This window comes from Perca flavescens, chromosome 11 (assembly GCF_004354835.1).
Source record: "Perca flavescens isolate YP-PL-M2 chromosome 11, PFLA_1.0, whole genome shotgun sequence".
Lineage (NCBI taxonomy): Eukaryota > Metazoa > Chordata > Actinopteri > Perciformes > Percidae > Perca > Perca flavescens.
The window spans coordinates 2,670,527-2,683,323 of NC_041341.1; the positions used below are offsets into that span (position 1 = coordinate 2,670,527).

The 12,797-nt window shown below is 38.1% G+C and overlaps 1 protein-coding gene across 1 annotated transcript in view; it reads right to left on the minus strand.

Moving 5' to 3' along the window:
• Window positions 1-869: 869 nt before the first annotated feature.
• LOC114564266 (interferon-induced protein 44-like) overlaps window positions 870-12,797 on the minus strand; it is a 12,799-nt gene continuing 871 nt past the window's right edge. The window contains exons 3-9 of the mRNA XM_028591517.1: window positions 10,011-10,037; window positions 9,872-9,905; window positions 7,307-7,508; window positions 5,248-5,403; window positions 4,653-4,821; window positions 3,898-3,998; window positions 870-887 (exon numbers count right to left, since the gene is read on the minus strand). Of these exons, the coding sequence (XP_028447318.1) occupies window positions 870-887; window positions 3,898-3,998; window positions 4,653-4,821; window positions 5,248-5,403; window positions 7,307-7,508; window positions 9,872-9,905; window positions 10,011-10,037 (707 nt within the window). The remainder of the gene's footprint in view (window positions 888-3,897; window positions 3,999-4,652; window positions 4,822-5,247; window positions 5,404-7,306; window positions 7,509-9,871; window positions 9,906-10,010; window positions 10,038-12,797) is intronic.

Here is a 12,797-nt window from a genome sequence, read left to right on the forward strand (position 1 = left end):
GGACAGGTCTACTACACTATGACACAACTAGACCTCTCAGGTGGTCTGGGACAGGTCTACTACACTATGACCCCCCAGACCTCTCAGGTGGTCTGGGACAGGTCTACTACACTATGACACACCCAGACCTCTCAGGTGGTCTGGGACAGGTCTACTACACTATGACCCACCCAGACCTCTCAGGTGGTCTGGGACAGGTCTACTACACTATGACCCACCCAGACCTCTCAGGTGGTCTGGGACAGGTCTCTACACTATGACCCCCCCAGACCTCTCAGGTGGTCTGGGACAGGTCTACTACACTATGACACACCCAGACCTCTCAGGTGGTCTGGGACAGGTCTACTACACTATGACCCACCCAGACCTCTCAGGTGGTCTGGGACAGGTCTACTACACTATGACCCACCCAGACCTCTCAGGTGGTCTGGGACAGGTCTACTACATTATGACACAACAAGACCTCTCAGGTGGTCTGGGACAGGTCTACTACACTATGACCCACCCAGACCTCTCAGGTGGTCTGGGACAGGTCTACTACACTATGACCCACCCAGACCTCTCAGGTGGTCTGGGACAGGTCTACTACACTATGACACAACAAGACCTCTCAGGTGGTCTGGGACAGGTCTACTACACTATGACACAACTAGACCTCTCAGGTGGTCTGGGACAGGTCTACTTGTTGTTCCCAGAGTCAGAACCAATTCATCAATCAATTTTATTCTTGTTTTAATTTGTTTATTAATGTTTTTAAATTGTTTTCTAACTGCTCTTTAATGTTTTATGTAAAGCACTTTGAATTGCCCTGTTGCTGAAATGTGCTATATAAATAAAGCTGCCTTGCCTTGCCTTTGCTAAAAGCAGGTTCAGTTCATCAGGAGAGTCTGAGAGAATGAACAAAGAGTTTATGCAGAGCAGAGGGAGGTAGGGAAAGTCTGGTCTGAACCAAGGAGACTTAACAATCTACTTTGAAACATTTGAGCTGAAGGCAGAAACTGTGAAATGTTAAAGCAATAGAAAAACAAACCTGTAATTTACCATTAAACTCTGCTTATGCATTATGCTATATGACTAAATATTATTAGAACTAGTGATGGAAAGTGTTCTCCTGCCTGTCTGAATTTAGTCTAACAATTTATTTTACTAAACTTCAACTGTTAAAATCTTAAAATCTGTACTCCGGTTACAGATGGTGAAGCTATCTCTCTGGTAACCATCTCTTAATATATAATTATATAATATATATATATATATATATATATATATATATATATATATATATATATATATATATATATATATATATATATATATATATATATATATATATATATATGTCTTAATATATAATATATATATATATATATATATATATATATATATATATATATATATATATATGTCTTAATATATAATTATATATATATATATATATATATATATATATATATATATATATATATATATATATATATATATGTCTTAATATATAATTATATAATATATATATATATATATATATATATATATATATATATATATATATATATATATATATATGTCTTAATATATAATTATATAATATATATATATACAGTATATATACACTACCGGTCAAAAGTTTGGGGTCACTTAGAGATTTCCATTCCAGACAGAATACCTGCTGAGATCAGTTGTATTGTTTTTTTTTAATCAGAACAGCAGTTTTCAGATTACATTATGTGCTTACATAATTGCAAAATGGTTCTCAACTGTTGTAGACAGAAGTGTCTGAAGAAATGCTTGAAATTCATGTTTTTTGGTCTAAACGTCATACCCAAATTAAAAGTGGTCCAGCTCCCATGTACTTTGACACTCAGGGGTGTGCCTGATATCATTGGAAAGGTGATTGATGTGGGTTTGTTTGTGTATTTGAGAAGTGTTGTATTTTGTAGTTTTTTGGCTTTTTTATTTGCACTTTTCAAATAGAAATAAAAAACGCACAGACATATTTGTAGAAAAGAATTCATATAAAATCCATTTTTGAGTCTTTTAGCTTCTGACTTTTTTTCTGTAAGCTGAGACGTGGCTAATGCTGTGTTGTCTGTCACCTGTCAGATGTGTTTACAGCAGTGTATTTTAATAATTTTACAGATTTATAACTTGGACAGAAATAAAAAATCTCCATTCTAGCCTCTGTAACTCTGTGTCAGTAAGGCCTAGAATCACCCTGACACAACTTGAGTGTTTCCTTTCCAATGATATCAGGCACACCCCTGAGTGTCAAAGTATATGGGAGCTGCACCACTTTTAATTTGGGTATGACGTTTAGACCAAAAAACATGAATTTCAAGCATTTCTTCAGACACTTCTGTCTACAACAGTTGAGAACCATTTTGCAATTATGTAAGCAAATAATGTAATCTGAAAACTGCTGCCCTGGTTAAAAAGAACAATACAACTGATCTCTGCTGGTATTCTGTCTGGAATGGAAATTTCTAAGTGACCCCAAACTTTTGACCGGTAGTAGTATATATATATATATATATATATATATATATATATATATATATATATATATATATATATATATATATATATATATATATATATATATATATATATATATATATATATTATACCTCCTGTCCAGCGGCTCCTTTAATCTCTTTCTGAACATCTTTTTGCCTTTTAAACTGCTTTAATAATTATCCTCTCATATCTGTTTTAACCTAACCCTTCAGTATAATTTACAAAATCTTATGATTTTGTACTGCTTTTAGTGTGTGTGTGTGTGTGTGTGTGTGTGTGTGTGTGTGTGTGTGTGTGTGTGTGGCCAGGATAGGACATTAACTAACAATGTGATCAACAATCCACTGACAGTGACAGATATGTTCATATTTGATTCATTCAATAAATTATATTTTTTGTCTTAAATCCACCAGCCCTTTTTATATTATACCAACATTTGCAGCATCCTGAGCCTTTTAAGGTTCCTAGGAAATCTCAGCCCAGAGTAATTAATTAATAGTAATAATTATTATTCTCCCCAAAACAAGTTTCCTTTTTATTTTTAAATAAAAAATAATATTTTTTTTGCACCTTTCACTGTCTTCTGCAACTTCATTGTAACACACATACAAAAGACGCCACAACTTTTATCGCAATTTTTAACAAAAGCTCCCGTGAAATCAGGCATTCTGGGCCGCAACAATCTCAAAAAAGGCCGTGAAATCGTGGAGGGACTGATCTGGTGTTCTTTCATGTGTTATGGTCAACATTCACCAGTGTTATGTTGTTGTGGTGTGTGTAGGCTACTCCTGACATCTCATCTCTTATATGCTGTGTCTCTATGATCCTGTCCTATTCATGGTAGCCTACTCGGGCCCACCTTGATAATCCTGCTTAGGGGCCCGGTGTTGGCTCGTTGCCCCACTGACCTCCTGCCCTCTTTCGTCATTCTGGGCAGCATTGATGCAGGAATACTCTCAACTCTGTGACGTCACCTTGGAGATTCTCCTCCCTTTCACGTCGGCATATTTGTGTGAGGCAAATGACTGCACTCAAAACCAAATACCGCAATCGTGCACAAATCGAGGATGATTTGAGGCTACGTTTATCAGACATTTCGCCAAGAAATTGGAGCGGGGGGCCCAACTGCAATGGACCAGCTTTGGGGGGGCCCAGCTTGCAAAAGGTTGAGAACCTCTGCATTACACGATAAAACAAAGAAACAAAAATAAATCCTTGAGTTTCAAAGTGGCCTTCACCCCCGTCGGCTCTCAGGCCCTGATCAGCTCCACACATCTCTCTCTGTGTTTCTCAGTATGACTCTGTTCAGAAGATTGTACGCACTATAGCTTTAAATCAGGTCAGGTTATATTTCTGTACAGACTCAGGAAGACAGAAACTCACCTTTTGCTTAATGTGTTTGCTCTTGTACACATTCTTCAGATCCTTTTCAGTTTCAGGACAGGCTGAATCAATGTTGGTGCCTATTGCCATTTGGGGAATCCCTGTAGACAGAAACACACTCAGTAGTTTAGCTTTTTCAGGAAGTTTCTCTTCATAAAATGAAAAAAAAAAAAAAACGGAACAATCTGTTGGTCAGACCTCAAAGTAAAAAACTGTAAAAAACTATATACAGTATATAACCCTAAGCCATATAACCCATATGTGTGTGTATATATATATATATATATATATATATATATATATATATATATATATATATATATATATATATCATCTCTTAGCAGGACAATGCCTGAGTGGCTTCAGGACAAGTCTCTGTCTCTCCTTGAGTGGCCCAGCCAAAGCCAGGACCTAAACCTGATACAACATCTGGACAGAGACCTGAAGATGGCGGTTCACAGATGCTTCCCATCCAATCTGAAGGAGTTTGAGAGGATCTACCAGGAAGAATGGCATAAACTGTCCAAATCCAAGTGTGCAAATCTTAAAGCTGTACCCAAGAAGACTCAATGCTGTAATTACTGTACAAGGGGCTTCTACAAAGTACTGATTAACAGGTCTGAATACTTCCTTAAATGAGAGATTCAGGTTTTTGATATTTAATAAATTAGATGTTTTTTTAATAAACCAACATAATAAAGTGAAAAAAGTAAACAGTTTTATACTTTCTGAAGCCAAGTATCTTATATTCTTACCCAGGTAACTGGCTGCCTCTCTGATTTCCGCCATCTTCTGCAGAACTGAGTCTGTAATTTCTGCTGTATTAGCAGAAAGCACACAAACCAGAACATGAACTTTGTCTTCTGGAGATGGAAGAGGGTTGTACCATGGATCATCATCAGAGAGTGTAGATACAGGGTTGAACTGGGACACAATTAAATATTAACATGTTAAAATAGTTTGTCAAAATGCATGAGCACACATAGAATAAAAAATAAACACAAATGTGTACATATCAGCTTCAGAAGGGAAAACCGAACATACTTCTATCTCTATCTTACTCTACTAGTTTCAGACCAAAGCAGTTATTTTTAAGCTCTTGCACCTTCATCAGCATCTTAAAATGAGGGATGCATCTGGAGTTGATTTTCTTATTTTTCTCTAACAGGAAATAAGTGAAATGTTGCTGCATGAGGTCCAATGAAGGTTCCAGAAAGTGGACATGAAATGAATCAGAACTTTTGTTGTCAGTGAATATTTTACTGATAAGGTCAAAATCAGTCTGTCTGCAGCACTGTGAGATATGTTTGGCAATGTGAGACTGGAGGTTTAATAATGTTCCAGTTGTACCTTGTATCCCTCCTTCACATGTCCTTTCAGGGCCAGTATGATGTCATCAGGACGAACTCCATCCCCTTTCTCCAGACCCATGATGTCATTGAAGACAAAAGGATAATATGACTTTGACTTTCCTCTTCCTTCCTTTTTGATTTTATGAGTGGCATACTGTAACAGAAAAGATGAAATGACTGTGTTAATCACAATAACAGCATCTACAGACTTTGGGTCCTGCAGTGTTTACTTTGTAAAACATCCCTGGATGCATCAATATATTAATCATGTTTTTTATGTTTATCTCAAATTCCAGAACAGTTTGGGTAATACATTGGGGTTTGGTGTCTAAGTCTGGGGTTTCCTCCCTTACCTCTTCCTGGGACATGAACTGAAATTTTTTTTTGTTTGGTGTCTTGCTCAGGGACACTTTGACATGTGGTTGATTCCCAGTGGGGGAAAAGTAAAAGAAAATTTGTATATCTTATGAAATTATGACAACAGGTCACTGTTGGGCCTACATGAAACTTTCGCCACAAAAACATCCTGTTGCTGTCACATCCTGACAGCATTCCTAACAGTTATGTTTAGCCTCTGTAATGGGAAAAATTACATTTAAGCATAATGCCTTATATTTTTTTGTTTTATTTCTACTTTAATTCTCTCACATTATTGAAAGACAGTTTATCTCAGTTTCTGCTTAAACTGCTGAGGTGTCCAGTCTGGAACATAATGTGAGCTGTTAGCCTGAACCGATAAAGGTACAAGGTCACCCTAAAACTATCTCCAGTTGTCCCATGCCAGTTAAGATGTAACGGGGGGGTGAAAGTCATACAGGGAGGAGGAGGTGAGATGACTCCAAGATGTCTCTTGTATTTCTCTGATTGTCTTCATGTGTATCAGATTGCCTGTAAGAATTGTAGCGTCATAATAATCTGAGTGTGTGTGTGTTGTCACTCTGAAGATGTATATAAGTCTGGTGTTTCTGTTCACTCATTGGAGAAACTGACTCCACACTGGGCTGAGGCCTTTTGTGAAATCATGTTGATCCTATTTGCAAATATATATGTATGTTTATAATAAAATACAAAAACCCAACTTGGTTCTAGTCTCAGACTGTCTTATTTGTTTCATTATACTAAACTCTGAAAACTCTTCCCCCTGCTGTAAAGGAAACTTCCACGACACCTCTAAAGATAAATGTTCACCAGATGACTAGATAAGATTAGAAAAAAGATTGTGGTTTGGGTTAAAAGAGGGGCTCCCTTATGTAGTTCTCCTGGGATACGAACACCCTGGACAGGGGCGTAGCACAAAATTCGCCCCTGACCCTAGATGGGTGAAAGTTTTGGGTTTTCTCCCTAACCTCTTCCTGGGACTCTTCTCCCTGTCCTGAAAGCCCTACAGTGTGTTTTAGGGCCCACACATCCACCCAGACCTCCTCTCTATGAGGATGTTTGCTCTCTTATTCTAGGTGCTCCGGTTATAGTTACTACAGACAATAAAGCAGCTGCCTTACATCAAAAGTCAGTGTGCTGCATACAATAATAAATATGTGGAATACATATGAATTAAGGTGCTGTTCTCATAGATATTTCTGTAGGAATGGTTCATAAGAACAGCCTTCTGTGTGACTGGATACTGGATTTTCTGACCAACTGCCTCCAGGTGGTGAGAGGGGACACATTCATATACCTGGGGGTAAATATTCACAAGGAACAGACCATGGGCCAAACACACTGAAAAAGGCCCAACACTGTCTGTACATCCTCATGGGCCAAGAGAAATTTGGCCTGAGGCCCTAAATCTTTTGCTTTCAGTCTGCATGTATGGGTGTACCTTCTTTTCCTGCTAACATTTACATGTTTTACATTTCCCTGTGTGGGTTCAATACGGTTGATCTTATCGGACTATCTTTTCAGTGCTACGGATTATTCAAAGGGGCGAGTTATGGAACTCAAAGTAACAAATCACTGAATTAAGAGAAAGGGAAGGGAAGTGAAAGGTTGAAGTGAAAATTCAGCTGATGCTGCTTTGGAGGTTTAATAATTTACATTAAAATCTAAAGTTTTCTTACTCTTGTTGTGAAACTTTGGTCAGAGGTCATTGCACTGGTCAAAGCAGGAGTAGTCATTCTGCCTCGTAGGACGTTGCTGACAGAGTTGATGAAGCTGGACTTTCCAACTCCGACGGGTCCGTACAGAAGGATTCGGAGATGTTTGATGTCATCGTTTCCAGGCTCATAATCCTTCATATACTGGAGATCCCTAGCATTGTTTCTGTTAAAATATATTATTTTAATTTCAGATGATTATGTATATTACATCTATCAACATTACTATTATTGATCTCAACAGCAATAAAACTAAAAGAAAACCAACATTGGTTTGCAACAAAAAAACTAAAGAAAAACTAACAAAAGAAAAATTGTTGATCAGAAGTATTAATATTAGTGAGAATCACGAAAAAAAACACTCAGATGGAAATTAGACAATATAGTAAATTAAACTAATAATAATAATAATAATAATAATAATAATAATAATTGTTCTGCCCTTCAGGCATTTAATTTGAATTTTTATGCATTTAACTTGGCATATTTTCAGTTTCATGAAGACTCTTATTTTGACATTTGTTTACTGAGCTAAAGCCGGAAGTAGGAAACCACGTTAGAATTGACCATTTGCAAAAGCCACGCCCCCTAGTTATGGTTACTGTCGGTACACGATCCTTATATATATGTCAACGTACACGATCCGTTCTGCCTTCCACGCTTCCGGTCACAGCCAAGCTTACGTTAGTTTAGCTAACAGCTAATTGGGCTAACCGCTAGCTGAGACAGCATGTAATAACTTTAGAAGACCCTCAAAATAAAACTTGAAAATAAACGTTGACATATATAACAGCTGATATTTCAGTTCTACTTTACTTGTGCTCATTTAAAACACAATCAGTCAACACCTGTCTTTATTGTTATTACTGTAAAGTCTTAATTTAGCTGTAGCTGCTTCTCCCATTAAGTTTGACTTAACGTTATTTTAGACTGAATCTAGCTGACAGCTAGCGGTTAGCCGAATTAGCTGTTAGCTAAACTAACGTCAGCTTCCCGGTGGAGGCTAGCCACAGGCTAGCGTGGAACAGATCGTGCAGGTCGTATCCTCGGTAAAACAGTATTATCTTGCGCATGTGCAGAACGGATCGTGTACCGACAGTTACTACGCCCGTGAAACAATGGAGAACCAGACACATAGCCATGGCTGGGCTGAGCTCCATACCTGTTGGTATGAGTGATTAGTTTTGGAGTAATGCAGCAGACATATCCTGCAGGGCACGACAGAAAGGGCTGCAATATGCAGCGGAGGGATATGTTCAAAATGTTAAAATAAGCAAAGATGGGAAATATTACAACAATCGAGGCAAAGGTGTACCGGTCTCAGTCCAAGAATGAGAAACCTCACGAGCTGTTCTTACAATGCAACCAGCACAGCCTTGTGGACCAGTCATGTTCCTGCACCGCCGGGTAAGTAGCCTACGTTTTCAATTTTAAATATTTTCCCAGCCAACATTCTCCGTCATGTGTCAGACCTAACAATCTAGTTTAGGTTACAACGATTCAGTTTCTAGCTGTTCTATCAGAGGTATGACAGGTTAGCTATGCTAGCTATGCTAAGGATGACGACCAGCCTAAACAAGTAACGTTAGCCTACAGTTTCCCCTCCTCTCAAGTTTAACCTTTCATCATCGCATATGTTCTACGTGTCTTTAAACATTTCATACTGCATGTCACATATCACCGAATTCATAGTTTACCCACCTCTTAACCCTTAATCAGTGTTCAAAAGGGACAACGTTTAGGTTGTTTGGGGTACGTTTGTACCATAAGCGCATCGTTTCACCATCTTGCTGAAACCACAGTGTTTGATGGGGGTCCTTCTCCTTAGTTACAGTTGCCGAGCTAGGATTGGACGAGGACGGGGTTTTGCGAACGGTCAATTCACCGCGTTAGAAACGCCTTAGAAACGTCAGACTGGTTAAAAATGCAGACAGTCATTGCGCCAGGGAAATTACATCCTGTCCGTTGACTCCCCAGCAGAAGCATCGCTTGTATGTATAATCTTTGTTCTGACTAAGTTAACTTTTAAGCATTTAGATTTTTTGCTGTAAACTAATGTTCATGTAAGCTAGGTGGCTTAGCTAATTATAATATTTTGTTGTTCGTTTCCTAGTTTCACTCTCTCGTCTCTCATCACTCCTCTCATGTGTATGGAACAATACAATAATAATAATAATAATAATAATAATAATAATAATAATAATAATAATAATAACAGCATCAATGATGGATGACGCTTTTGATATTTGGTCTAGACAGGATGTGGTTTCACTGTTTGATCTCTATATTGATGGACATGTGGCCTCCTTCCAACAGTTGGTACAGAAATATGACATTTCCTAATCACCTTTCTAGGTATTTGCAGCTTTGGGTCTTTGTAGCCTTAACCCTCTGCACCCTGAGGTATTTTTGACAACCTCTGGTCCGTCTGGTTTTATTTTCTAAAAAAGCTTGTATAATTTGGGGTCTTTTATTTTAAATAGCAGTGACACCACACATAAACAATAAATGTTAACAAAGTTAACTCACCCCCAGGCTATTTCCCTCCATGGATCCTTCAAAGCTGAAGTGGAAATCGTTTAATTATTTAGGAAATAAGCAAGTATTTCAATGGACAAATCAGCAATAGTTTTACTAAAAGTGTTCAGAAATAAACTTAATATCTTACTGGGAGAAGGCGGCGGGGTTGGTGTTCCTGAAAAGAAAAATAATTTAGTAAACATGTAAAGATTCAGCGATATGAATGTGTATCTGGTTATCACAGATATGATTCTGAAACGCCTACACTGACTACAGCAGCAAGGAGGCTGTTTCATTTAATATGGAGCAGATGTGGATGTTATTTGGTTATAACTGGTTACCTAATTAAGTTAGTTTTACTATTACAACAAATTAATAAAAGCCTTTTCTCTTCCCCACAGCATAGCACCCAAAAAAACTCCAATACACACATTTTCACATTATGTTTCTGCTGCAAATTAGCATTTTTTTCAGGTTTGTGAAAAATGGAGCTTGTTTTGAAAAACAAAACATTACATCCCTTTATCACCACGTAATATTAGCGTTCTGAGTGAAAGAACTCATGACAAAAACAACAGTTTGATAAAAAAATATATGGAGGAATTAAAGGCACAAAAAATGTCCCTGGTGTTTAAAGGACTTAATAAACACCATGGATCACATTAAGTTCTTTTGATGTTTATAAAAATAGTTAGGAACATCTTTTTTTTCGCCCGACAGGAAGTCGGCCGTGTTGGATTTCGTGCATTAATTTTAATTTTATGAACACCTATTTGAGAACTTTAGGTTGCATGAAAACTCCCAGAACTTTGCAGTCATGTTCAAACTACTAAATACTTTGATTTAATATCACATTTAGGCTTTAATAGAGAGACCTTCTGGTGGACCAACCATGTACAGTAGTGAATGAGGAAAGTAAAATTGATCCTGTTTGAATGGAGCCATGAATTCAACATTTGATGTTTGTTAGTTTGAAAGATAATGTATCAAGTGAGGAAAGTCTCAGTTTGTGGTAAAACGTTTTAAGTATCAGACTGTGAAGATGCGTCATTAGAAAGACTCGTCAGCCCAAAGAGTCTAACCGGCAATTTCCACTGACTGTGGAACGTCTGCAGAACGTCTGCAGAACGTCTGCAGAACGTCTCCGGAGTCATCAGGTTTCCATTAAAGTCAGTGGGCCTCATTCACCAACCGTTCTTACGAAGAAAGGTCTTCTTAAACCCCTCTTACGCACTTTTTACCAAGATTCTGACATTCACTAATGTTTTCTTAACTTGGATTTGTTCTTAGCAAAGAACTAAATCTACGAACACTGAAAAGCACTCTTACGCACATTTGAGTGATGACAATTTGCTCCAGATGATTGCTTACTGCATTTTATTCAATTCTACAGTCGTTTACAATGATAATATTGTACTGTAATGTATTTCTGATCATTTGTTGAAAAAAAATCATATTATTCAAAAAAAACACTAACACTACAATTTACATCAGCAATTAAACTGATTAAATCCTGCGTTATTTGGTGATTGATTGCTATTTATAGGGCCGAAATGCAGTGGTGGAATGTAATGAAGTAGGCCTACAAATACTTTGTTACTGTACTTAAGTACATTTGTCACGTATCTGTACTTTACTTAAGTAGACTCAATAGTGCATAGCCTACTTTTGACTTTTACTTTGTTACATTTTGCAGCAATTATCTCTACTTTCTACTCCACTACATTTCTACAACGTCCCGTTACATTTTCTGATCAGTTTCCCCCCCGCCAAAATGTCTTCCTGACTGTCACACGTTTGTCTCACCAGTAAAGTTTGGTTGCCATAGATACTGTATATATGGGTTGCCATAGATACCGTATATATGGGGCACCGCTGATCCAAGCCGGCTCCGATGCTGCAGAACCCGGGCACGGGCACGGTAAAAGTGAAAATGAAAACGTTTGTTTTTATTATTCCCGTTTTTAAATCAAAGTAGCTATATCTATTTCTCTCCACAGCGTCGTTTACTCCTCCGCCAGGCTGCGTAAGACGTGTTCATATCTTATTTATTTGGCTGGACCTCTTCACATCTCCCCATGTCTGCTGCTTCACACGTTATTTGCTTACTTGCAAGGTTAAAGAAAATGAAACCATCTTAAAATACATCTATTAATAAAACCAACCGCATGCCGATTCTAACAACACATTTCCGTTTGATGCTGGTTAGGACAGGAACTTCTTATTAAAGCCAGGCCTTGTTTGTGGTAGTGGACACCTTATACTTTTACTAAAGTAAATATGTCTCTGGTTATTTGTACTTTTACTTGAGATTCAGTACTTCCTCCACCGTGACTCCGACAACCATCTCGACCAGTCTCCCGCTTCCCAGGAGGTGGACAGGAAGTGTCATGTCCTTATATGGGTATTTTTGGGGCGTTTGTTTATGCTAATTAGGAACAACTGGCACGCGCTTTCAGTTTAAGAACACGTCATGAATCAGGCGTAGACTTTTCTTAGGAACCTTCTTAAGAACATATTTAAGAGAAAACTTAGGAAGATATTGGTGAATGAGGCCCAGTGTGTGTATTTCCACAGACTGCATAACGTCTGCATCCCGACTCCGTCCCAGTTCCGTCAGTCCGCCGTCTTCCGGAGCAAATACGCAGAGCTTCTATTGTTGCAGGACGACGGAGAGCTCCGCAGCATTTCAGCACAATTCAGAATATGCGGGACAGGAAGTCGAGCACAGAAACAAAATAAATATCCGGTTCATTTTCAAAATAAAATCCAGCGTGCTCACGGTGGATCATGTTTCCTGCACTCCACCTTAAACACACAGCACAGAGCTGTTTCCCCTCTACTCCTTGGATGGAAACTAACTGGTGCTGGTTTGGTGGTTCAATTCCACCTGAATTCGTGAGATCTCGTGGGTCGTCGTGACTACAGCTGTCAG